Source organism: Berghia stephanieae, chromosome 2 (genome assembly GCF_034508935.2).
Source record: "Berghia stephanieae isolate SIO BIC M18660-M18661 chromosome 2, UCSD_Bste_1.3, whole genome shotgun sequence".
Classification (NCBI taxonomy): Eukaryota; Metazoa; Mollusca; class Gastropoda; order Nudibranchia; family Aeolidiidae; genus Berghia; species Berghia stephanieae.
Genome location: NC_088361.1, coordinates 100,725,545 through 100,750,544, shown reverse-complemented (window position 1 = coordinate 100,750,544; position 25,000 = coordinate 100,725,545). Strand labels below are relative to the sequence as shown.

At 38.9% G+C, this 25,000-nt stretch overlaps 2 protein-coding genes across 2 annotated transcripts in view; one reads left to right on the top strand and one right to left on the bottom strand.

Annotated features, from left to right (window-relative positions):
* Positions 1-13,357: 13,357 nt before the first annotated feature.
* Positions 13,358-25,000, bottom strand: part of LOC144966053 (uncharacterized) — a 13,766-nt gene continuing 2,123 nt past the window's right edge. The window contains exons 2-3 of the mRNA XM_078902070.1: positions 16,753-17,126; positions 13,358-13,676 (exon numbers count right to left, since the gene is read on the bottom strand). Of these exons, the coding sequence (XP_078758196.1) occupies positions 13,404-13,676; positions 16,753-17,103 (624 nt within the window). The 5' untranslated portion in view covers positions 17,104-17,126 and the 3' untranslated portion in view covers positions 13,358-13,403. The remainder of the gene's footprint in view (positions 13,677-16,752; positions 17,127-25,000) is intronic.
* Positions 21,236-25,000, top strand: part of LOC144966052 (uncharacterized) — a 5,805-nt gene continuing 2,040 nt past the window's right edge. Inside the window, exons 1-2 of the mRNA XM_078902069.1 lie at positions 21,236-22,247; positions 23,676-25,000. The exon at positions 23,676-25,000 is cut by the window's right edge and continues 2,040 nt beyond it. The gene's annotated coding sequence lies outside the window, so the exon portion shown is untranslated. The remainder of the gene's footprint in view (positions 22,248-23,675) is intronic.

Below are 25,000 nucleotides of genomic sequence, written 5' to 3'. Positions count from 1 at the left end.
CATTTGCTGAGGACAAGGCATACATTTTTGCTCATTAGTTTTTGACTTTCATTACGTCACCGAATTTAGCAAAAATGGAATCACAACAGTGCGTAAGAATTCTCATTCTGTATTGTGAATGCGTGAAACTAAATCGTAAAAGTAGCCCAACAGTGTTAAGGGGCGGTTTGGGTCTAATTATTAGGAAAATCCTTCAAAAATTTGATTTTGAGATTTTGGTGGGAAATGATATTTTATTATCTTAGAAATAATAAAATTGAAGTCTAAATTCTTAAAGTTGACTATAAAGGCACGAAATACACAGTCGAAAATGGTGCAGGTAGTAAGAAATGTGTGAAAAACGGGAAGCCATTTTGCTATTTTCTCAATATGTCATTTTTCTAAGGGTATGGGAAACTGTGTCAAACGTTTCTCAGAATCTATTCAATGAAATTGTCTGAAAATTTCCACAGTTATCACAGAGATAGTGTATTATGTCACCATAGAGAGATTTTTTTGATAAGATTTGTGATTTTTAAATTATAATCCTAAATCTGAATTTTTTACATCAATTTTGTCATAACATTTTGATTCTCAATTTTGTAATGATCTAATAAAAATTCCATAAGCTAAAGCCGTAAAATCTCTCTATGGTGACACACTATGGTACAATGTTGACAAGAGGGAAGAATATGGAGGTTATTCCTTCATTAGTTTTTGTGGAACGTTTGCCACAAGATTGTTATATTTTTTATGTCAGACCCCCCAAATTAGGTCGCAAAATGGGTATCAACACAGATAATTAAAATTTTTCACCATAAATGTTGTTTTTTAACCTATATTGATGATACAGAATGATTAAAACCGCCCAATATAGGTAATTAAATTCTTTTTAGAAAAGACCCAAACCGCCCCTTAAATAGACCAGGGCCCGTTTTCGTGAACGAGGACTAGATTTAGTAATTTACCAGTCTAGTCTTAAGCCTACGCGAGCAAGTGACTAAAAATTGGATTTCATGAACGCTTTCTTGTCTCTGACTAGCTGGTCTCTTGACTAGAAGTGGGCGTTGTAAGGACGGTGACTATTTCGGCTGTTTTGTGCTGGTAACCTCACGCTCTCTCGTACATGATGGCATGTAAGATGCCCGCCTTCATACTTTCAACTCAAGAGATTTCCAAAGAGGAAATTAGCAATACATCCGGTATAGATAATATTTCGTTCTTTTTCTTATTTTAACTAACTTTTGTCATAATGAATCAAATGAATCAAATCACGTGATTTTGACTGTTAGACTACAATGAGGTTCATGGTCGACTGTCAATTCCATATTTAGGCCCATAAAAGTTTCAATGAAACTCAAACAAATTGAACCGAAAATTCCCCCCCCCCCCAAAAAAAAAACAACAACAAAAAACAAAAAACAAAAACAAAAACAACAAAAAAAACAAAAAACAAAAACAAAACAAAAAAAAACAATTAAAAACAAAAACAAAACAACAACAAACAAAAGAGAAAGTGTGTTGTATATTACATTCAGTTTTGTATAGCTTTTACTCACAAAGATGTGTAATTCCGACGATCTGATCTTTATGTTTTTTAAAGACAGTGTCAAGAACAACAGGAAACCTTTTGCCTCTGTCATTCGTAACCGACGTATTTTCCTTCCAAATCGAAGCGCTCAATCTCAAAATAGCTGCTATCTTGTCGACGCTGTGATGTATCCTTGTAACCAGACACAGACTAAGACTTGAAGTCCTGCCTCAGTAAATGACTAAAACTTGGCCAAACTTATTCGTAAGGTGCGCAATTTTAGTCTGGGACTTGCTTAGTCAGCTCACATGAAATCTGATTTTTTTTTTAGCTCCTTGACTAAATTAAGAGATAGTCAGAGACTATGCGCCAGTCCGCATTTATTTAGGCGGAGAGAATGAGAGTGTGCTGGTGGAGAAAAGGAGAGCTTGTTGGCATAGAGAAGGAGATTGTGTAGGCGGGTGGAAAGAGAGTATATAAGAAGAGGGAAGGAGATTGTGTAGGCGGAGAGAAGGAGAGCTTGTTGGCATAGAGAAGGAGGGTGTGTAGGCGGATGGAAAGAGAGTATATAGGCAGAGGGAAGGAGATTGTGTAGGCGGAGAGAAAGGAGGGTTTGCAGGCGGGTGGAAAGAGAGTATATAGGCAGAGGGAAGGAGATTGTGTAGGCGGAGAGAAGGAGAGCTTGTTGGCATAGAGAAGGAGGGTGTGTAGGCGGGTGGAAAGAGAGTATATAGGCAGAGGGAAGGAGATTGTGTAGGCGGAGAGAAGGAGAGCTTGTTGGCATAGAGAAGGAGGGTGTGTAGGCGGATGGAAAGAGAGTATATAGGCAGAGGGAAGGAGATTGTGTAGGCGGAGAGAAGGAGAGCTTGTTGGCATAGAGAAGGAGGGTGTGTAGGCGGGTGGAAAGAGAGTATATAGGTAGAGGGAAGGAGATTGTGTAGGCGGTGTTAGAATGTAAATTCATTTTCTTATTATGACCTTTTTGTGTAAGGAATCACTTATCATGTAACTCTCTAATTTGGGGAACGACAAAATTAAGCATTATTATTATCACCCTTTTTTTTCTTCCTGTTCCTGCAATAAAAAGCAGATGTCTCAATGAATAAAGTTCACTCTGTCATCTAATGAAATTTGTTATTCTGTTCTTGATAATTACCTTGGCCTTCATCTAAAATCAATGATATGGCGTCCACCATGCCAACAGGTTATGGGCCCAGGCATCGCATCGCCTTCAATGGTGACGATCGCCAATATGAACTCTGGGAAGTTAAGTTTTTCGGCTTCATCAGAATAAGAGGACTTGATGATGTACTCAAGGACCTTGATGATTTGAATCAAGATGTATCAACAGAACAAGACAAAAACGAGGAAGTATTTGCCGAACTGGTCCAGGTATTGGACGACAGATCCCTTTCTCTTATCATAAGGGACGCAAGGAACAACGGTCGCAGAGCACTACGAATCCTGAGACAACACTATCTTCCGAAAGGTAAACCTCGTATCATAACACTCTACACAGAGTTGACAACCCTCTTAAAGAATGACCAAGAAACAGTTACTGACTATATCATTCGAGCTGAATCGTCAGCAGCGGCTCTACGTGATGCTGGTGAGACAATCAGTGACAGTTTGCTAATCGCTATGGTGATAAAAGGACTTGGGGTAAATTATAAAAGTTTTACTGCCGTAATCACACAAAAATCAGAAGTACTGACCTTCAGCGAATTCAAATCGTTATTACGTAATTACGAAGACACTGAGAAACTCCAAGATTCTTCTTCAACCGCATCAAATGTGATGACGGTTAGTTCGTACAACAGTAACAGAAGACCCTTCAACAATCAACCAAACTCGAGGACACAAAAAGCTCGTTGGTGTGAAATATGTAAGTCAAAATCTCATGATACCAGCTACTGTAGAAAATCAAAGCTTGTAAACAAAACGACGACAGAAAATCTCGTTGGTGCGAAATTTGTAAAGCTAAATCACACGATACCAGCAACTGTAGAAATCTGACAAAACTACGAGAGATGAAAGTAGTAGACGATGAACCTACAACTCGAAGTGAGAGCCATTTTGCTTTCGGTGTTAACCCGAATTTCCAAGATAACCAACTCGCAGAGGACGACTTTCTTGTGGACAGTGGAGCTACTGTTCACCTACTCCACGAAAAGTCAAAATTTATTTCTTTCCACAATAATTTTGACTCGGGACAGCATGTTATCGAATTTGCAGACGGGACCCGGACTTCGAACCTTGCCCAAGGACAAGGCAACGCAGAGATAACGTTGACGGATGACAATGGCTGTAAACATTCTGTTCTCCTGAGAAATGCACTGTACGTGCCCTCCTTCTCTCAAAACATTTTCTCAATAAAGGCCGCGACGCAGAACGGTGCCACAGTTATTTTCAAGAAGGATTGTGGAAAATTGTGTTCGAGAGATACAGTATTCAACATTGAAAGAAGAGGGGGTCTCTATTTCCTTAACTCATCGTTCCACACAAAAACGTCCAAGCATTCACTCATGGAGTGGCATTGCATTTTGGGTCATTGTAACACAGCAGACATTTTTAAGTTACAAAAATGTGTAGATGGTATGATCATCACTGATGAGACAAAATCTGACTGTGAAGTGTGTTCCCTTGCTAAAATGATTGATTCTGTGAGTAGAAAACCTGACAACAGTGCCAAGAAACCTCTTGATGTAGTTCATGTTGATCTAGCGGGTCCTATTGACCCAATTAGTTGTGATGGAATGAAATATGCAATGATTTGTGTTGATTCTTTTTCAGGTTTGATCTCTGTGTACTTTTTGAAGCAAAAACGTGACACCCCTACTGCATTCAAAGAATACCTGTCTGACATAGCCCCTTATGGGAAGATAAAAGCAATCAGAAGTGATAATGGTGGGGAATTCACATCTCAAGAATTTACTTCCATTTTGAGAAATCACAGTATCAGACATGAAAAAAGCGCACCATACAGCCCCCATCAAAATGGGAAGGCAGAGCGTCCATGGCGCACACTTTTTGACATGGCCAGATGCCAATTATTGCAATGTGGGTTACCAAAATCACTGTGGACATATGCTGTCCTAACGGCTGCATATATTCGCAACAGGTGCTACAAACAAAGAATTGAATGCACTCCTTTTGAAAAGATCACAAATAAAAGACCCAACATTGCCAATATGAAAACATTTGGATCCCCATGTTTTGCTTTATTATCACAAAAACCAACAAAATTACAAAACAGAAGCGAAAAGCGAATATTTGTGGGGTATGGTAGAAAAAGTCCAGCCTATCTGATCTATTTTCCAGACACCCAAACCGTTAAAAGGGTCAGGTGTGTCAAATTCCCTAAAGATCCTGTTACTGTTACAGATTTGTCTCAACCAAAGTCTCAGTCTCAGGAGAATTCTGGTCACTACCCTGAAGTTCCATCTTATGATGATGATGATTTTGATGCTAGTTACTCAAAAACAAACCCCAAAGTGCCACTCAGTGACCGGAGTTTGCCTGAAACTGAAACAAGTGTTGAAAATTTAGGTGATAAGGAAGCAAATGCAAACCCGTCACCAATGCATGCCAGTTCCAAGAGAACTCGCTCTCGTCCTAAACATTTGGACGAATATATTGTTGATGATGAAGTTGATGCATATCTTAACAATACCATTCATTATTGCTATAACATTAACATGCTTGATGTCCCTAACACTTACAAGGAAGCAATGACTTGCAATGCAAGTGATGCATGGCAAAAAGCTATGGATGAGGAGATGAATGCCCTGAGCGAAAATCAAACATTTATAATTACAAGTTTACTTTCTGACCGAAAAGCTATTGGTGGTAGATGGGTATACACCATTAAGAATGGTCCAAATGGAGAAGAAACTTATAAAGCAAGATATGTAGCTAAAGGGTATTCCCAAATCCCTGATGTTGACTATCAGGAAACGTTTTCGCCCACGGCCCGCATCACCTCAATCAGAGCTCTCATTCAATTTGCCATTGAAAATGATATGTACTTGAACCAAATGGATGTAAAAGCAGCATATTTAAATGCACCAATTGATGTTGACTTATACATTGAACAACCAGAAGGATATCAATTAAACTCAAAATATGGTGAAAAGCTAGTTTGTAGACTCAAAAAGTCATTGTATGGTCTCAAACAGAGTGGTAGGAATTGGAATCTCAAACTCCACTCTCATTTAGCTGAGCAAAAATTTGTTCAATCAGCAGTTGATCCCTGTCTTTATAAGAGACATTCTAATGATGAACATAGCATTATCCTTGTGTGGGTAGATGACTTAATTATAGCTTCAAATTCTCTATCTGCAATGAATGCAATCAAAGCACAGCTTTGTCAATCTTTCCAAATGAAAGACCTAGGTCAACTTTCCTTTTTCTTGGGTATAAATTTCTCTTGTTCAGATGAATCAATATCAATGGACCAATCACATTATATTGCAAGACTGTTAGAGAAATTTGGCATGCAAGACTGCAAGCCCAAACACACTCCCTGTGAAATGAATCTCAACAAGTTTTGTGATGAACCTTCAAATCCAGTGGATGACAAACTGTATAGGGAAATTGTTGGCAGTCTAATTTACATTATGACTTCTACTCGACCTGACCTTTGTTTCATTGTTACCAAATTGTCTCAATACATGTCAAAACCAACCCAAAACCATTTGACAATAGCTAAGCATGCACTGAGGTACCTAAAGGCAACAATTGAAAAAAATTAGTATACACAAAATCAGGGGCACCACCCAATTTGGTAGGTTATTGTGATGCAGACTGGGGAAATTCTGCTGACCGCAGAAGCGTGACTGGCTATGGCTTTATGATCTCTCAAAAAGGTAGCCTTATTTCCTGGAAATCAAGGAAACAACCTTCTGTTGCCTTATCCACATGTGAAGCGGAATATATGGCAATGTGTGCTGCCACACAGGAAGGGATATTTCTTAGGGCATTGATCAATGACATGATGAACACTAACATTGAACATTTTCTTTTGAATTGTGACAATCAGGGTGCTATTGCCCTTGGTAAGAATCCTGTACACCACAAAAGGACAAAACACATTGACATAAAATACCATTTTGTGAGGAATGAAATCCAAAAGGGAATACTTCATACCTGTTATGTTCCAAGTGAAGAGAATTGGGCAGATATGTTCACAAAGCCAGTCTCTAAGACAAAATTACAAATGTTCATCCCTATCTTGATGGGTTAGTAAGGGAAGTACTAAAAAGTCTTAAATCACTTACTCACATCATGCTATGCACTATTAGTACAAGTATCAAACTTGTGATTTTTCTTTGCATTTTTTTTTTAGTTTAATGATTTTCTCCTTAGTCAAAATAATGGCACACAATTTTGTTGACCTTTTGATTTCATATGTATGTACCTATATATTATGCTTCATTACCATTATAATTATATATCGTTCTTGACTGTTAGTTCTTACTTGATTAACTATGATCTGAGTAAAAACATTTCTTTCTCAGTTTAAACATAGGTGTAATGTTCTAATGCCTACAACCTACAATGTATTACCTACTTGCTTTGCAATGTATCATTTTCTTTTAGCACTTATCTTTTAACTTGCTTTGGAAACTGAATTTAAGAGGGGGTGTTAGAATGTAAATTCATTTTCTTATAATGACCTTTTTGTGTAAGGAATCACTTATCATGTAACTCTCTAATTTGGGGAACGACAAAATTAAGCATTATTATTATCACCCTTTTTTTTCTTCCTGTTCCTGCAATAAAAAGCAGATGTCTCAATGAATAAAGTTCACTCTGTCATCTAATGAAATTTGTTATTCTGTTCTTGATAATTACCTTGGCCTTCATCTAAAATCAATGATATGGCGTCCACCATGCCAACAGGCGGAGAGAAAGGAGGGTTTGCAGGCGGGTGGAAAGAGAGTATATAGGCAGAGGGAAGGAGATTGTGTAGGCGGAGAGAAGGAGAGCTTGTTGGCATAGAGAAGGAGGGTGTGTAGGCGGATGGAAAGAGAGTATATAGGCAGAGGGAAGGAGATTGTGTAGGCGGAGAGAAAAGAGGGTGTGTAGGCGGGTGGAAAGAGAGTATATAGGCAGAGGGAAGGAGATTGTGTAGGCGGAGAGAAGGAGAGCTTGTTGGCATAGAGAAGGAGGGTGTGTAGGCGGGTGGAAAGAGAGTATATAGGCAGAGGGAAGGAGATTGTGTAGGCGGAGAGAAGGAGAGCTTGTTGGCATAGAGAAGGAGGATGTGTAGGCGGGTGGAAAGAGAGTATATAGGCAGAGGGAAGCAGATTGTGTAGGCGGAGAGAAGGAGAGCTTGTTGGCATAGAGAAGGAGGATGTGTAGGCGGGTGGAAAGGGAGTATATAGGCAGAGGGAAGGAGATTGTGTAGGCGGAGAGAAGGAGAGCTTGTTGGCATAGAGAAGGAGGATGTGTAGGCGGGTGGAAAGAGAGTGTGTTGACGGAGGAAAGGAGGGTGTGTAGGCAGAGGGAAGGAAAGTATGTTGGCAGAGGGAAAGAGAGTGTGTTGGCGGAGGGAAGGTGAGTATGTTGGCGGAGGGTAGGTGAGCGTGTAGACGGAAGGAAGGTAGCGTGTAGGCAGAGGGAAGGAGAGATTGTAGGCGGAGGGAAGGAGAGCGTGTAGGCAGAGGGAAGGAGAGTATGTTAGGGGAGGGAATAGAGTGTTTTGGCAGAGGGTAGGAGGGTGTGTAGGCAGAGGGAAGGAGAGTATGTTGGAGGGATGGAGATTGTGTAGGCGGACGAAGTTGAGCGTGTTGGCGGAGGGAAGGTGAGCGTGTAGGCAGAGGGAGGGAGGGTGTGTAGGTAGAGGGAAGGAGGGCGTGTAGGTAGAGGGAAGGAGGGCGTGTAGCAGAAGGAAGAAGCGTATGTTGGCGGAGGGAAGGAGAGTGTGTTGGCGGAGGGAAGGAGAGTGTGTTGGCGGAGGGAAGGTGAGCGTGTAGGCAGAGGGAAGGAGGGTGTGTAGGTAGAGAGAAGGAGAGTGTGTTGGCAGAGGGAAGGAGGGTGTGTAGGTAGAGAGAAGGTGAGTGTGTTGGCGGAGGGAAGGTGAGTATGTTTGCGGAGGGAATAGAGTTTGTTGGCAGAGGGAAGGAGGGTGTGTAGGCAGAGGGAAGGAGTATGCAGAGGGAGAGAGGGTGTGTAGGCAGAGGGAAGGAGAGTGTGTAGGCGGACTGAATGAGAGCGTGTATGCAGAGGGAGAGAGGGTGTGTAGGCAGAGGGAAGGTAGCGTGTAGGTAGAGGGAAGGAGGGTGTGTAGGCAGAGGGAAGGTCGCGTGTAGGTAGAGGGAAGGAGGGTGTGTAGGCAGAGGGAAGGTAGCGTGTAGGTAGAGGGAAGGAGGGTGTGTAGGCAGAGGGAAGGAGGGTCTGTAGGCAGAGGGAAGGAGAGTATGTTGGAGGGAAGGAGAGTGTGTAGGCGGACGAAGATGAGCGTGTTGGCGGAGGGAAGGTGAGATTGTAGGCAGAGGGAGGGAGGACGTGTAGGCAAAGGGAAGGAGGACGTGTAGCAGAAGAAAAAAGAGTATGTTTGCGGAGGGAAGGAGAGTGTGTTGGCGGAGGGAAGATGAACGTGTTGGCGGAGGGAAGGTGAGCGTGTAGACAGAGGGAAGAAAAGCGTGTAGGCAGAGGGAAGGAGAGCGTGTAGGCGGAGGGAAGGAGAGCCTGTAGGCAGAGGGAAGGAGGGTGTGTAGGTAGAGAGAAGGAGGGTGTGTAGGCGGAGGGAAGGTGAGTATGTTGGCGGAGGGAAGGAGAGTGTGTTGGCGGAGATGGTGAGCGTGTTGGCGGAGGGAAGGTTAGCGTGTAGAAGGAGGGAAGGAAAGCGCGTATGCAGAGGGAAGGAGGGTGTGTAGGTAGAGGGAAGGAGGGTGTGTAGGTAGAGGGAAGGAGAGCGTGTAGGCAGAGGGAAGGAGAGTGTGTTGGCGGAGGGAAGGAGACCGTTTAGGCAGAAGGAAGGAGAGTGTGTTGAATGAAGCAAGGAGGATGTGTAGGCAGAGAAAAGGAGGGCGTGTATGCAGAGGGAAGGAGGGTGTGTAGGCAGAGAGGAGTGTGTTGGCGGAGGGAAGGAGGGCGCGTAGGCAGAGTGAAAGGGAAGGTGTGTAGGCAGATGGAAGGAGTGCGTGGTGGCATAGTGAAAGGGAAGATGTGTAGGCAGAGGGAAGGAGGGCGCGTAGGCAGAGAGATGGGGAGCGTGTTTTCGGTGGGAAGGAGAGCATGTTCGCGGATGGAAGGAGAGCGTGTAAGCGGAGGGACGGAGAGTGTGTAGGAACAGGGAAGGAGAGTGTGTTGACGGATGGAAGGACAGGGTGTAGGAAAAGGGAGAGAGCGCATGTATGGAGGAGGGAAGGTGAGTGCCTGGTACTGTATTCGTGTAGTATGTTTTTCGATGTATCAGTGGGTCAATAAGATTGGCATTTGATTCATGTGTATATGAGTGTGAACGGAAATCTTACCGTGGAATCTTCACGAATGGACCTGTATAGTGAACTGTTTTAAATTCATCATCAAGAATTGATAATTATCGTATTGTAATTAAACAGAAAATGTCCTTCTTTGAACATCGATGTGTTGACTAGGACTGGATTTTACATCCCTTAAAATGTTTCAGTGTCATTATTAAACTCAGAATGGGTTTTCTATGTTAGTTCAGTCTAATAACTACTTGTTTGGACATGTTGAGCAACTAAACCCTCGTGCAAACTTGAAAAAGAATTGCTAACTGGGCGGAGGGAACAGCAGCGATGACATTTAGTTTTTGTTCATTACGAAGGTTGATATGCAAGTGCACTTATTTTGCAGGTCTGATTACCGAACGTAGTTATGGGCTTCATTTAGCATTGTTGTAATGGACTAAATCCTTCGTTGGTTTGAGAGTAAGTTCGTCACAATAATGAATCCATAACAAATTGGGTATAGACCTGTAAATGAATTTACGGGACTCGAACCGTGGACCTTTCAGTCCCCAGGTAAGTGTCATACCACTAGATCACACAGACGCAATAATCTCACTCTCAACAAAAGTACTTATATATTTTACCAAACATTTGATTTTCAGATTGTAAATAATCTATACATAATACCGTTCTCAATATGTGCATCACAATTATGATAGTGATAGCCAGTGCAATACAGTATGGATTCCTCGTCCTCTTATTCCTCGTTTTCACGGGTTCCCCGTCTTAAATACTGTGTCAAGCAGAGACAAGGAATTCCTGATACACAATGAGTTGAGATGAATAGTGTTGAAAATAGAATTTATACCTACACAATGAAATTTGACGTTGATTTCTATGTTATGGTAGACGGTCGATCTTTGTTACATTGCAAGATATCATCTTAAAAATCCATATTTCCCGCCATTGAAACCTAAATCCACTTCTACGGGCTTCCGGTTCCTTCCTACAAAAACCGTTTGAAGACAGTTGGTGACACACAATGGAGAACACGTTGTTTATGAGTTTGGCGAAAATTAAATTTTATTTTTAAAATTCCAAATCTATTTGACACAAAAGAATTGCTTAAAAATAAATATCTGGTGTTAGTATTGAAAGAATAAATGTTATGACTTATTGTCTTAAATTGAATAAGACAAAAGGAGGACAAATATTTATCTCAAAGTCAGAGTGTATCCAGACCAGAAAGAAGGACATCTGACGCCATATGGACACACAGAATGATAACGAATCTGATTCTGAAATACCAGTAATAAAGCTATGTCATTTTACTTCACTAATTTGGGACCCAAAGACAAAGGACGCCCAGTCACCTCATTGCCAATAACATTCAACAACGATCTCAAATAATTGCCAAACATCAACCTCCACATAACATCAACTATAGATCTCAACAACATCAGAGGCATGGCATCCAAAATACAGGAATGGAGAAATCATGAAGGCTTCTGATGCTGCAAAGTCGGTCGACTGTGCCAGCGAACAGCTTAAAGTCAGTCAGTAGGTGATTTGAAGAATAACGACGTGGTACGCTTTGTTAGCGTCTCTAGACATCCCTATTCGTAACCAAACAGTATTTCAAAAATAACCACACGGTACCCTTATTTAGGATATTTAGCCATTTCTATTGGGCATCAATTAAATCAGAGGCTATTATGTTGAGATGAATCCAGTGCTAAGATCATTTTTCTTAAAATTTAATTTTCCCCTCAATTCAGATAATTTTGACGTCAAATCAATTTCCGTCATTTAGTTCATTCACACAAAACAGGGACTCTCAGATTGACACTTGGTCAACCATGGCAGGCACTCACAGATTGCCAGTGGCTTACACATAACAGGGCCTATAAGATTGACAACGTGTCACACATAACAGAGCATACCATATTGGCAATGGGTCACACATAAAGGGACTACCAGAATGACAATGGATCGCACATTCTAGGAACTCTCAGATTGGCAATGGGTCACATTTAACAGTGCACACCAGATTGAAAATAGGTCACACATAACAGTGATATTGTCACTCCCTCTGGGCGAATTTAGCTAAAGACAAAATGAGTAAACTTCAGGTTGCTCAAAATAACGCAGCCAGACTCATTGTACACAATAACCAAAAATACCCGTCACCAAATCTCCTTCTCCATGAGTTACATTTGCTTCCTGTGAAAAAAACAGTTACCTGTAAGATTTTGTACTGTTGTCTAAAAATCTTTGAGCACGAACAGTCCCGCCTATATCAAAGAACCTTTAAACATAATACATGTCCCCAATAGAAACTTGAGGTCAAGCAATGACCAATCAATCCTTGTAAAACCTAAGATCTTGCGTAAAATAGGTGAACAATCTTTTCAATTTCGGCCCCCCATTTTTGGAACTCTCTCCCATCACACCTGAGATGCTCGGATTCGTTGACAACTTTCAAATCTCGCTTAAAGTTTGATCTTTTTACGTCATAAGTTGCAATACTATAATCATATTATTTTCTTATTGTCAAATTATTATTATTATTATTATTATTATTATTATTATTATTATTATTATTATTATTATTATTATTATTATTATTATTATTATTATTATTATTATTATTATTATTATTATTATATTATTATTATTATTATTATTATTATTATTATTATTATTATTATTATTATTATTATTATTATTATTATTATTATTATTATTATTATTATTATTATATTTATATTATTATTATTATTATTATTATTATTATTATTATTATTATTATTATTATTATTATTATTATTATTATTATTATTATTATTATATTTATTATTATTATTATTATTATTATTATTATTATTATTATTATTATTATTATTATTATTATTATTATTATTATTATTGAGAATGGGTCACACATAACAGGGACTCCCAGATTGACAATGGGTCACACTTAACTGGACATATCAGATTGACAATGGGTCACACATAACAGGATATACAGACTGCATGGGTCACACATAACAGGAACTCCTAGAGTGACAATGGGTTATTCATAACAGGGATTCCCAGAGTGACATCGGGCCACACAAAGCAGGGACTATCAGACTGACAATGGTCACAAATAACAGGGACTATAAGATTGACTATCAGTCACACATAACAGGGCATACCGGATTGACAATGGGTCACACATAACAGGGTCTTTCATATTGACAATCGGTTGCACATATCAGGGTCTCCGAGATTAACAATGGGTCACACATAACAGGGTCTCCCAGATTGACAATGGGTTTCATTGTACCATAAATATCAAACTCGTATTCATCTTAAATGAAAAGAATCACTCTCGATTAATAGATAACAGGAAAAAAATAAGTTAACACAAACTCGAATATCTCTTTTATGTTCAATTTATTTTTGAATAATTTGTGTTTAGACCATCAACCAGATGTTAGTTTTATAGGGTTGCCAGTCATGAGGTCCGTTACATCGTAAAAAGTATCGTAATGCCCAGTTGAGTTCTGATATATAACGTTCTCGTAGAATTTATCTAGCCCACTTGTTTGAGATTTAGATATCGTTGCAATATTTGAAAATTCCCAGGTCGATGTGTGCCATGAATTTTTTCTTCGCATTTTTATTTCGAACTTCTTAGGCTGTTGGTTCAGGCAGGTCACCGTCGTGGTTTCATTGTGATCAGAGTTGTGTTTAAACTGCAGGTTAGATTCAGAGGGGAGAATGGAATTAGCAGGTTGAACAAGCGATATTATGTTGTTTAGAATCTTGAGTGCAACAATTAGGAGGGATGTGCGTGTTTGTAAATGCGCGTGTACGTGATTTTGGATGTGTGTGTGTGTGTGTGTGTGTGTGTGTGTGTGTGTGTGGGTATGTAATTGTGACTGTTTTGCTTTTGTTACTAGATTTGTATGGCGCATGCGACACTATCCTCAGATCATTTTAGCACAAGTTTAACCGAAGATTATGGAGAAATTTGTAAATATAAAGTTAAAAAGCATCAGAGAATAATGGGGTGTGGGGGGGGGGGGGGGGGGGGGCAAAGGGACTGGTTCACAAAAAAGGGACAGAAAATCCCAAGAGCAATTAAAATCAATTTGCATTTTTTGACATTAAATCAAACCTGCCTTGTACTATGAAAAAATCTTAGAAAAACGAATTGTCGTCTCTCCTACTAGAGAATTGCATTCGCTTCATTGAATTAATAAATCTTGTTGAAAAGAAAAGTTTGATGCTTAGAAACTATATTTGGAGCTTAGGACCGTTCTTGGATCTTACTGATGGCAAAATATTTAAAGTGAATTTAGATTTATTCCCCTAGGAATTTGTTAAAATTTCAATCAGGTATCTCTGCCTTAAATTCCCATCAAGGCAAAAACACAGGATCCCGCTATAACGATACTCTCAAATAGTTACAAATTCCCATCAAGGCAAACACAGAGGATCCCGCTATAACGATACTCTCAAATAGTTACAAATTCCCATCAAGGCAAAAACATAGGATCCCTCTATAACGATACTCACAAATAGTTACAAAGTACAATACGTTAAAAAAGAAAGCCATGATAATACATAACAAAGAGATTATTTACATGGAAAAATACCATCTCTAAATAAAGGATTCTATACCTTTAACTGTCTCCCTCCCACTCCCAGCCAAGGACAGCCCCCCCCCCCCCCCCCCCCCCCCCCCCCCCCCCCCCCCCCCCCCCCCCCCCACTAATCTCATCCATAACAAAGACAAAGAGCAACAAAGAAAAAGAAAAACATGTGGAGGAAAGAAAACTCGGTAAATGAACTCTCTGCCCAACATCGGAGGCCCTAAGAATGTGTGTGTATGTGTGTGTGTGTGTGTGAGAGAGAGAGAGAGAAAAAGAGATATATATATAGAGAGAGAGGGAGAGAGAGAGAGGGAGAGAGAGGAGAGAGAGAAAGAAAGAGAAAGAGAGAGGGAGAGAGAGGGGGAGAAAGAGAAAGAGAGAGGGAGAGAGTGGGGGGAAAAGAAAGAGAAAGAGAGGGAGAGAGAGAGAGTAAGAGAAGGAGAAAGAGGGGGAGAGAGAGAAAGAAAGAAAGAGAGAGATAGATAGATAGATAGATAGATAGAGAGAAAGATAGATAGATAGATAGATAGATAGATAGATAGATAGATAGAGAGAAAGAGAGAGAGAGAGAGAGAGAGAGAGAGAGAGAGAATCCATAACAATGATTCACTTTTATTTTTCAATATTCTATTTTAGTAAATACAAACATGAGAGCAGAGTTTATTTCACTCCAGTTATATTTCGGTAGGCTTAGAAAAACTTTACTTTCTAATATTAGATTATCATTCTTTTAATAACCTTCTCTTTGAATTCATTTCAAATTAGTGAATACTTTTCTTTCAACTTTTTTTTTCACGTAGCCAGATATAAAATCTGATTGCATTAGTCATTTCACTGAGGAACTCACGCCAGGCGGCCGTACTATTCCACTCCTCATATTATCTATAGTTTTTATTTATATCTTACTCTCTCTCTCTCTCTCTCTCTCTCAGAGAGAGAGAGAGCGAGAGAGAGAAAGACAGAATGGGACAGGGAGAGAGAGAGAGAGAGAGAGAGAGAGAGAGAGAGAGAGAGAAATAGAAAGGCAGAGAGAGAGAGAGAGAGAGAGAGAGACCAAGAAAGACAAAGAGAGAGAGAGAGAGATAGAGAGAGAGAGACCGGGAAAAACAGGGAGAGGAAAAGACTGAGACCGAGAAAGAGAGTGAGAGAGATAGAAAGATACAAAGACAGAGAGAAAGAAAGAACGAGAAAGACAGAGAGAGAAAGAGAGAGAGAGAGAGAGAGAGAGAGAGAGAGAGGGGGGGGGGGAGAGAGAGAGAAAGACAGAGAGAGGCCGAGAAAGAGAGTGAGACAGAGAAACATACAGAGAGAGAGAGAGAGAGAGAGAGAGAGAGAGAGAGAGAGAGAAAGACAGAGAGAGGCCGAGAAAGAGACTGAGACAGAGAAACATACAGAGAGAGAGAGAGAGAGAGAGAGAGACAGAGAAAGAAAGATAGAGAGACAGACACAGATAAAGGGAAAGACAGAGAGACAAAGACAGAGAGACAAAGACCAAGTGGGAGAGAAAGGAGAGAGAGAGAGAGAGAGAGACAGAGAGAGAGACCGAGAAAGACAGATGGAGAGACAGACACAGATAAAGGGAAAGACAGAGAGACAAAGACAGAGAGACAAAGACCAAGTGGGAGAGAAAGGAGAGAGAGAGAGAGAGACAGAGAGAGACCGAGAAAGACAGATGGAGAGACAGACACAGAGAAAGAGAAAGACAGAAGAGACAAAGACAGAGACAAAGACAGAGACAAAGACCAAGTGAGAGAGAGAGAGAGAGAGAGAGAGAGAGAGAGAGAGACACACACACACAGACAGACAGACAGACACACATACAGACACACACACACACACACACACAAAGAGAGACATACACAGACAGCCACAGAAACACACACACAGACAGACAGACACAAACACAAACACACAAAGGCGATGATAGAGAGATAGATGGAAAGAGAGAGATAGATAAATATATATATATATATATATATATATATATATATATATATATATATATATATATATATATATACGATATATATATATATATATATATATATATATATATATATATATAGAGAGAGAGAGAGAGAGAGAGAGAGAGAGAGAGAGCGAGAGAGAGAGATAGCAGTGAGAGAGAGAATATCTTGGCCCTCTCTCCTCATTTCTTATCTTTCAATATTACCTGACCATTACTTAATCTTAGTGCGCAGATAGGGGTGCATTTTCTTTCAAGTGGGGTTTTCGGGATGTTTTGAATAAAAGCTTTATACGCATTTTTGTTATGGAACTTCAAAACCAGAACTTCAATCCCTTGATTATGATCTTGGAACTTCTCGGCCGTTTTAGTAGGTGAAGTCATTAGGAGCAATCCTTTATCAAAATCCGCCAAAACGTCCCATTTGTCACCGTTTATTTTAAGCTTTGCAGACATCTGACTTGGGAAGCAGCACGATGCATTACTGTGGCCAACTGATAATAATAGCAAGAAGCCACAAGTCGCTACCACGGTCAGAAATACAAGATGGCGATTCATCGTTATTCCTTAGAAATGTATGTCTGGAATAATAAATAAATAACAGATAAGTCATGAATACAGAGTTTATCTTATGTAATGGTATTCATTTGGGGGCAGCGTGGCTCAGCGGTACAGTTTTGGTTCGTACCCGAAAGGAACCGAGTTCGATTACCCGCGCTGCGTCGTCACCTCGACCTAGCTTAAAATGCGGCGCTGAAGCCTGGGTTATTCCAATCTCCCCTCGGAATAGACCCTAGAGAAAAATTTCGCCTTTGGGATGAAATTTTATCTCTGAGATTAGTGACTGGATGTGTTGCAATAAACTCAGGTTAAATGAAAACAAAACAGATGTGTTGCAATAAACTCAAGTTAAATGAAAACAAAACAGATGTGTTGCAATAAACTCAAGTTAAATGAAAACAAAACAGATGTGTTGTGATAAGCTCAGGTTAAATGAAAACAAAACAGATGCGTTGTGTTAAGCTCAGGTTAAATGAAAACAAAACAGATGTGTTGTGATAAGCTCAGGTTAAATGAAAACAAAACAGATGTGTTCCAATTCACAAGACGTGGTCAGGTGGTCCTTTCCACGGTTAACCCGATGTTTCTGATTGTGTAATTTCCATCAATAAGTCCTTTCCACGGTTAACCCGATGTTTCTGATTGTGTAATTTCCATCACTAAGTCCTTTCCACGGTTAACCCGATGTTTCTGATTGTGTAATTTCCATCACTAAGTCCTTTCCACGGTTAACCCGATGTTTCTGATTGTGTAATTTCCATCACTAAGTCCTTTCCACGGTTAACCCGATGTTTCTGATTGTGCAATTTCCATCACTAAGTCCTTTCCACGGTTAACCCGATGTTTCTGATTGTGTAATTCCCATCAATAAGTCCTTTCCACGGTTAACCCGATGTTTCTGATTGTGCAATTCCCATCACTAAGTCCTTTCCACGGTTAACCCGATGTTTCTGATTGTGTAATTTCCATCAATAAGTCCTTTCCACGGTTAACCCGATGTTTCTGATTGTGTAATTCCCATCAATAAGTCCTTTCCACGGTTAACCCGATGTTTCTGATTGTGTAATTCCCATCAATAAGTCCTTTCCACGGTTAACCCGATGTTTCTGATTGTGTAATTTCCATCAATAAGTCCTTTCCACGGTTAACCCGATGTTTCTGATTGTGTAATTTCCATCACTAAGTCCTTTCCACGCTTAACCCGATGTTTCTGATTGTGTAATTCCCATCAATAAGTCCTTTCCAGGCTTAACCCGATGTTTCTGATTGTGTAATTCCCATCACTAAGGAGCGTGTGAGAAACTGAGGAGTTTTATTTGAAGCCAAATTAAACATGTCTGCCCATGTCACTAAAGTAACTAGATCCTGCAATCTTTATCTTAGATCTATTGGTGCTATTAGAAGGCTTCTTGATATTAATACTACTAAACTTCTTGTTGTCTCTATGGTTTTTAGCCGCCTGGATTATTACAAAAGTATGGTCTATGGTTGTGAAAATAATGTCATTAATCGACTCCAAAAGATACAACGCAAAAGCAGCTCGATTGTGACGGCATCTTTAAAGCACGAGCATAATACTTCCATTTTGGTGGACCTACACTTGCTTCTGTACAGTTTAGAATTGACTTTAAAATACATACCCACGTTTTCAATCGCTTAAACAATTCTGTCCTGTTTACCTTCAAGAACTTATCGACCTTTATGAACCCAGTCGAAATTTAATATCTGCTAATTAAGATCTCCGAAGGGAACCCCCAAAATCGTTAGTTTTTCATGAGAAATCTTTTGACCTCCATTGTCATTATAATAATAATAATAATAATAATAATAATAATAATAATAATAATAATAATAATAATAATAATAATAATAATAATAATAATAATAATAATAATTATTATTATTATTATTATTATTATTATTATTATTATTATTATTATTATTATTATTATTATTATTATTATTATTATTATTATTATTATTATTATTATTATTATTATTATTATTATTATTATTATTATCCTATAGCATTGAGCAAGCTATGCTTCCACCTGACAGTCTGTACCACGTGTACCATGATGGAACCACCTTGAAAACCGACATCGGAGCATTGAGTATAAAATTGCTTTAGTCAACTTTTTAATAAGTGGCGCCTGTTTTTATTCTTTTTCTCAGCTGTGGCTCAATGCAGAACTGCAAAAATTTGTATGAACCTCGTGTTCTGGTTAGACCAGAATTGTTTTTATTGATTGTTTAGTATTGCTTGTTGCTAAGTTGTTACTCTTTGTCAGTATTCGTCACTCGCTATTTTTTAAAATCATTTCCTGTTATTTATAATTATGTCCACTTTCGTCATTGTTATTGTTATTTATGTAGCAATGACTATCCCGCACAAATCTTTGGGCCTCTTTTTCGCTCACGAAGTGCCCAAATTCGCGACAAAATATTGGACAAAGCCGTTCCGTACATGCTATTTAAAAAAAAATTAATTACGAAGCTGTTTATCGATGAATATAACTGAAAGTTGGCACACAGTGTCATTTTAGATTATGTCAAGCGACAAAACTCGTACGATTACCAGAAGACCGTTAAAAATAGATTTTTACTCTTTGGAGTACAATATTTCTAAAACTACAAAGAGGAGAGATTTTGTCGCTCATAAGGTTATATATGCTCATTTCTTCTATTTATATTTCAAATTTCATTGGATTATGATAAGTACTTTTCCCGTATTCTCACAAAACATCAACCCAATTTACATTTCAATGAGTGAAAATATGGAGACGGCCATTTTGCTCCACCATCGCGCGACACGAAAATGACGTGAGCGAGGCAAGGCTGCCAGGTGGCCAGACTTTAACCTGACCAAATTAGACTTCAAAAGTGGCTAAATAGAAAATCATATGGCTTTCACTATTAACACTGGCCCACTTAAAATTAACTAAATTTTAACAATCAGAAAATTGAATAGACGAGGATAAATGTAAATGAGACAAAAATAGATGAATAAAATTTAATAAAAGAAGCAAAATTATATATTTGGCCACACACGTGGCCATCTGGCAACTTGTTCGCGGTGACTGCCGACACAAATCCTCGCGCGCTTTTTAAAAATTAAGGCATTGTTTCATTGTTATGTCATAGGGATAGTAGATTAACTCTCTCTCTCTCTCTCTCTCTCTCTCTCTCTCTCTCTCTCTCTCTCTCTCAAATAAATACTAGAAATAACATAAGCCATGGTCTCACGGGACTGATGGATAATAATTTAGCAGGCATTTTTCGTTTGATTTGTATGTGTTGTAGACACAAAATTACACTTCGGAAAAGTTCCAAATGATCAATATTATGTATATTTTAAAACAAAATTATAGTTGACCCTAGCCATACAGCTCTAAAACTATACAAGTTAGAACTTTTCTGATGTCTTCATCATATTTTCTGATAATTTTGCCATAAAATTGCCAAGTTTTAATATCTTATTCCACGTATTAAGCGAGATACAGCCACAAACCAGAATAAAATGCAGAAAAAGCGTCCCATATTTTCCGTATTTTTTTCTCTTTGTGAGTCATCCAAAATAATGACACATTTGAAACTGCATAACTTTGTTATATATTAATGGATTTCGAAAATTCAAAAAGTGGAGATAGGGCTTTGATTTAAGAGGAGTATTTCCTACAAAAATAGAAAACAAAAATTTTCATAGTCATTGCTAATTTATGGTGTGAACAATTATAAGAAACGTTGAAAGTGAAGGTTGTGTAACCCACTTCTCAATTTACATCTATACAGTTTTAACTGCATATTTTAACATATCTTTTTCTATATATTCCTGAAAGTTCCGGGTTATATACCCCACCGTGCTTCCTTAACTGGATTGCCTTCACACTTTCGAACTTAACGCACCAGAAATGTGTTTAATTTGATTTTAGTTATTATGATTCGTGTGTAAATTGTATTAGATATGTAGCCCCATTTGTTCGCAGAGATATACTTGTAATCATTGTATTTAATAATCTGTTGTCATTCCATATGTTCCATTCATATTTCATATAAAGGTATTACTCTATCGTTTAATGAATATTTACTTTCATGTCATATGAGTAGTATTCATGTTTTAATGTCCTACTTTTGTTTATTTTTCTTTCTATATTTCCATTTGATTATGGTTCAATTGTCAAATGGGGAGACACTTCACATTTGTTGACCTATTAATTACAATTACACGTATTATATTATATTTATAAAATTTAATGTGTTATCCTACTGCATCGTTTTCTTCAATCGTCCATCATCTCTTAAACGTCGTCCTCATCTTTATCAACAACAACGTCCTCGTTTTTCATTTCATCTGTGTGTATGGCAGCGTTCGCCCTGTTGCAATACGTCATATTATTGTCATTGCCAAACTACCTCTGAATCAAATAGATTGTGTTTATACCAAAGAGGATTACATAAGTTTAATGTAGACAGAACAAAAGTAGAAATCCATCAATTTATGATACGGTGTTTCAAGAAATGAGTTCATGTGTTCAACACTAACAACAACAACAACAACAACAACAACAACAACAACAACAACAACAACAACAACTAGGAACTACTGGATTCATCAATCATCACATTGTGATGACGAGGATGATGAAAAGGAGAAATGGAACGACGACGGAAAGTTTCCGAGCATCAGTCTATCCAATGAAATGTAATTTTCCTCAAGCTTTCGAAGATTGGAGTTTGCCTTTTCCCAGTCTCCCCTTGTAATATCATTTATTGCCACCTCAGTGGGAGTAAATTTGGTGTTCCACCTCTCATCTTTCCCTTTACTTGGGTCCAAATGAGCTCGATTCGATTGCGTTGACAGTGATATGAGGCAAGTCGTGCAACCTGGTGTCAAAACTCCGATTAGACAGTCTGCTTTGAAAACTGTATCTGGTTTGTTTCTTTTTATTCAGGAGTTTTATTGTCCCTTTGATAAATGGTCAGAATATGTAGTGCTGCCTGATTGAAACCATGGCATCATCTCAAATTTTATATTTGCCAAAGTTGGAACGTGGAAGAAATCATGGGTCACCTTATGGGAACTTTCTCCAATACAATAACAGCTGGATGCTTTAAGGGAAGACAGCTAACGGTATTTACTAGTGCGGGGCGGTCCTTGGCAAGCTTAAGGACCACGGTCCTACGGTCCTTGGGAAATGAAGACCGCAAGGACCGGTCCAAGACCGGTCATTTTCGACATTGAACATTCCTGAGAGACTGTTGGAAATTCGAACAGGTTTGACCTTTGAGACCGTGGGATCGTTCATTCTTGAACCGTTAAAGACCGCTACACGATGAAAACCGTGGTCTACAGGAGTAAAACACACGGAGTAGTCACACTCATTTCAAATTGTAACCTAATTAGAGAAGAGGGGTGATGCCTTCTTTATTTGCTCACCGTACTTCATTGTTACTTCGATAATTTAATAAAATTTGAAATTTATACCCATTAACGGAGATAATGGCATCGCCCAAGGCGTTGATCGAGTTGTTCGTGGCGTTGATACACAGACGCAACTCCTACCCCCCTCCCCCTCCCCCCCACACACACATTAGAGGGCAGCGAGCATTGAAGAGTAAGAGAGAGACGTGAAGTTATAATAAGAGGGGGTGGATGAGGTAATAAGAGGGATCGATGGTGACTTTTCGCCAGATCTAACAAACTCAGCTACCCATTCATTGCTGAGTAGACAGGGATTCAGAAAAAAATCGACTGCACCCGGGATCGATCTCTGGCCCTTTGCGTATAAAGAGAGTGCTCTATCAACTGAGCTATCGGGGTCCCCAAATATTCTATTGGACTTTTTTAAAATTCAGACGTTATAACTGGGTTTTTTGGAAGGAAGAAACTAATGAAACTCATATTATTTGATTAGTAAAAACACCAAACGAAATTTTAATATTATTGTATTATTTTAAATGACAACACTGCGATAGAAAGGAGTGGTGACAAGAGATGGACAAAAGAAAACAAAAAATCGGATTTGCTACTTGCTAGGTTCGACACACACACACACACACACACAAACACACACATCTTTTGTAGTCACATACATTTCAAACAATAACCCATTAGAGAAGAGGGGTAATGCCTTCACCATAGATCATTGTCATTGCGATCATTATGGTGTAGTAAATTTTGAAATTTACCCCGTATAATGGAATCGTCCAAGGCGTGCGCCTCCTGTTCCCCCCATCTCACACACGAAAGGGCGGTTTGCGGAGTGGAGGTTGGTGGTCGTCTGCCTGTATGGTCGTCTGTGTCGTTTAGTGTATGGCAAAGGGGGGTGGGTGCGATTAATTAAGTGGGATGGGTGGTGATTGGTGGAAGATAGGCAACCGAAGCAACGAATCGCTGGGGAAGTAGTAGGCTATGGCGCGAGACCGTAGGACCGTGGTCCTTGCAAGGACCGCCCCGCACTAGTTGAAAGGTGATAAGAAGTGAGGACCGCCGCCGGTCTTCCCCTCTGGGACCGGTCTTCGGTTCACAGCTAAAAGACCGTCGGACCGCGGTTCAGACCGGTCTTCAGCGCGGCACTAGTATTTACCCAGTCTTCAGACATCTTTGCATTGACCCCAGAATGATATTTCCTAACTTCCAGATGATGCAGAGAAGAATGAATGGCATGGCATCCTTCTAAATATTCAGTATCTTCACAACCTGCAAGAATAACAATGATCCTCTGTCCAGAATCCATGGGCCTTTTTCTGCCCGAATTATCAGACGTCCAATATTTTGTCGGATGTATGTTTAAGTTGACCCAGATCGATATATTTTTGGATGATATCCACATCAAAGTTGTCTAGGATCCTTTTCTTACCACGTCGTTCCACACTGGTGATCTCTCTGTCGTATTTCGATAATTATCTTCTCATAGTTGATTGTGAAATTCCAGTTCCATAGCCATCTTCTTTAATGGCTCATCGATGGATACAAGAAGACTTCTTTTCGCAGCTTTACACGCGTGGAATCCAAAGAGATTTCGTAGTGTATCGTATCGTATCGTATTGTTTAAGAGCCTAATATGCTTTTAAAATTTTAAAGGCTATGTGCAACGTTCATGAACAGACACAATTTTTCAAAGATGTTAATTTGACAATATTGAGTATACAATCACTATTTCAAATGATTTAAAGCTAGAGATTTCATATGAGCTTTGGTAATTGCGACATGATGTAGATATAATGTCATAAATAATAAATTCAAAATTTAATACAAACGACATAAGTGATAACTTTATAACAGTTAAAGCGAATTGTTATTATTCGGAAACAAGTATGACGTGAACTCATAATTACTAACATGTCAGGACGAGATTTTTTTGGTTTGGAAATACGATGAAATTATTCTCTTACTTTGTGGTGCGTAACTTGTTTACATATTGAAATCTCTAATTTTATGACAGCGGTTTTAAAGTAGTTTTTTTATCGGTTTTAAAGAAGAAATCTTTTTTGATATGGCATCAAAACGGTCAAAAGTCTACATTCTGTTAAGACAATTTGATTCAGAGATTGACACAAAATTTTACAACTCTTGAAAGAGAGACAGCTGAGAAAAATCAGAAAGACACGCGCCATTAATAAAAACTATTACTTTAATTTGAATCAATAAAAATTTAATAAAAGAATAGAAAAACTAACCAAAATTAAAACAACAAATAAATAATGAAACGAAACAAGAAGAAAAAAACCCCAAAAGATATAAACCCGGCCTTTCTGATAAAGTCCTGTTCCCATCCTTGTTTCTGGATCCGTTGATTAATAATACACATGGACATTTGAGGTTACAAAAATAAAACAACAAAGAAAGAAAGAAACAAAACCAAAATCAAAAACAAAAAGACAATAAAAACAT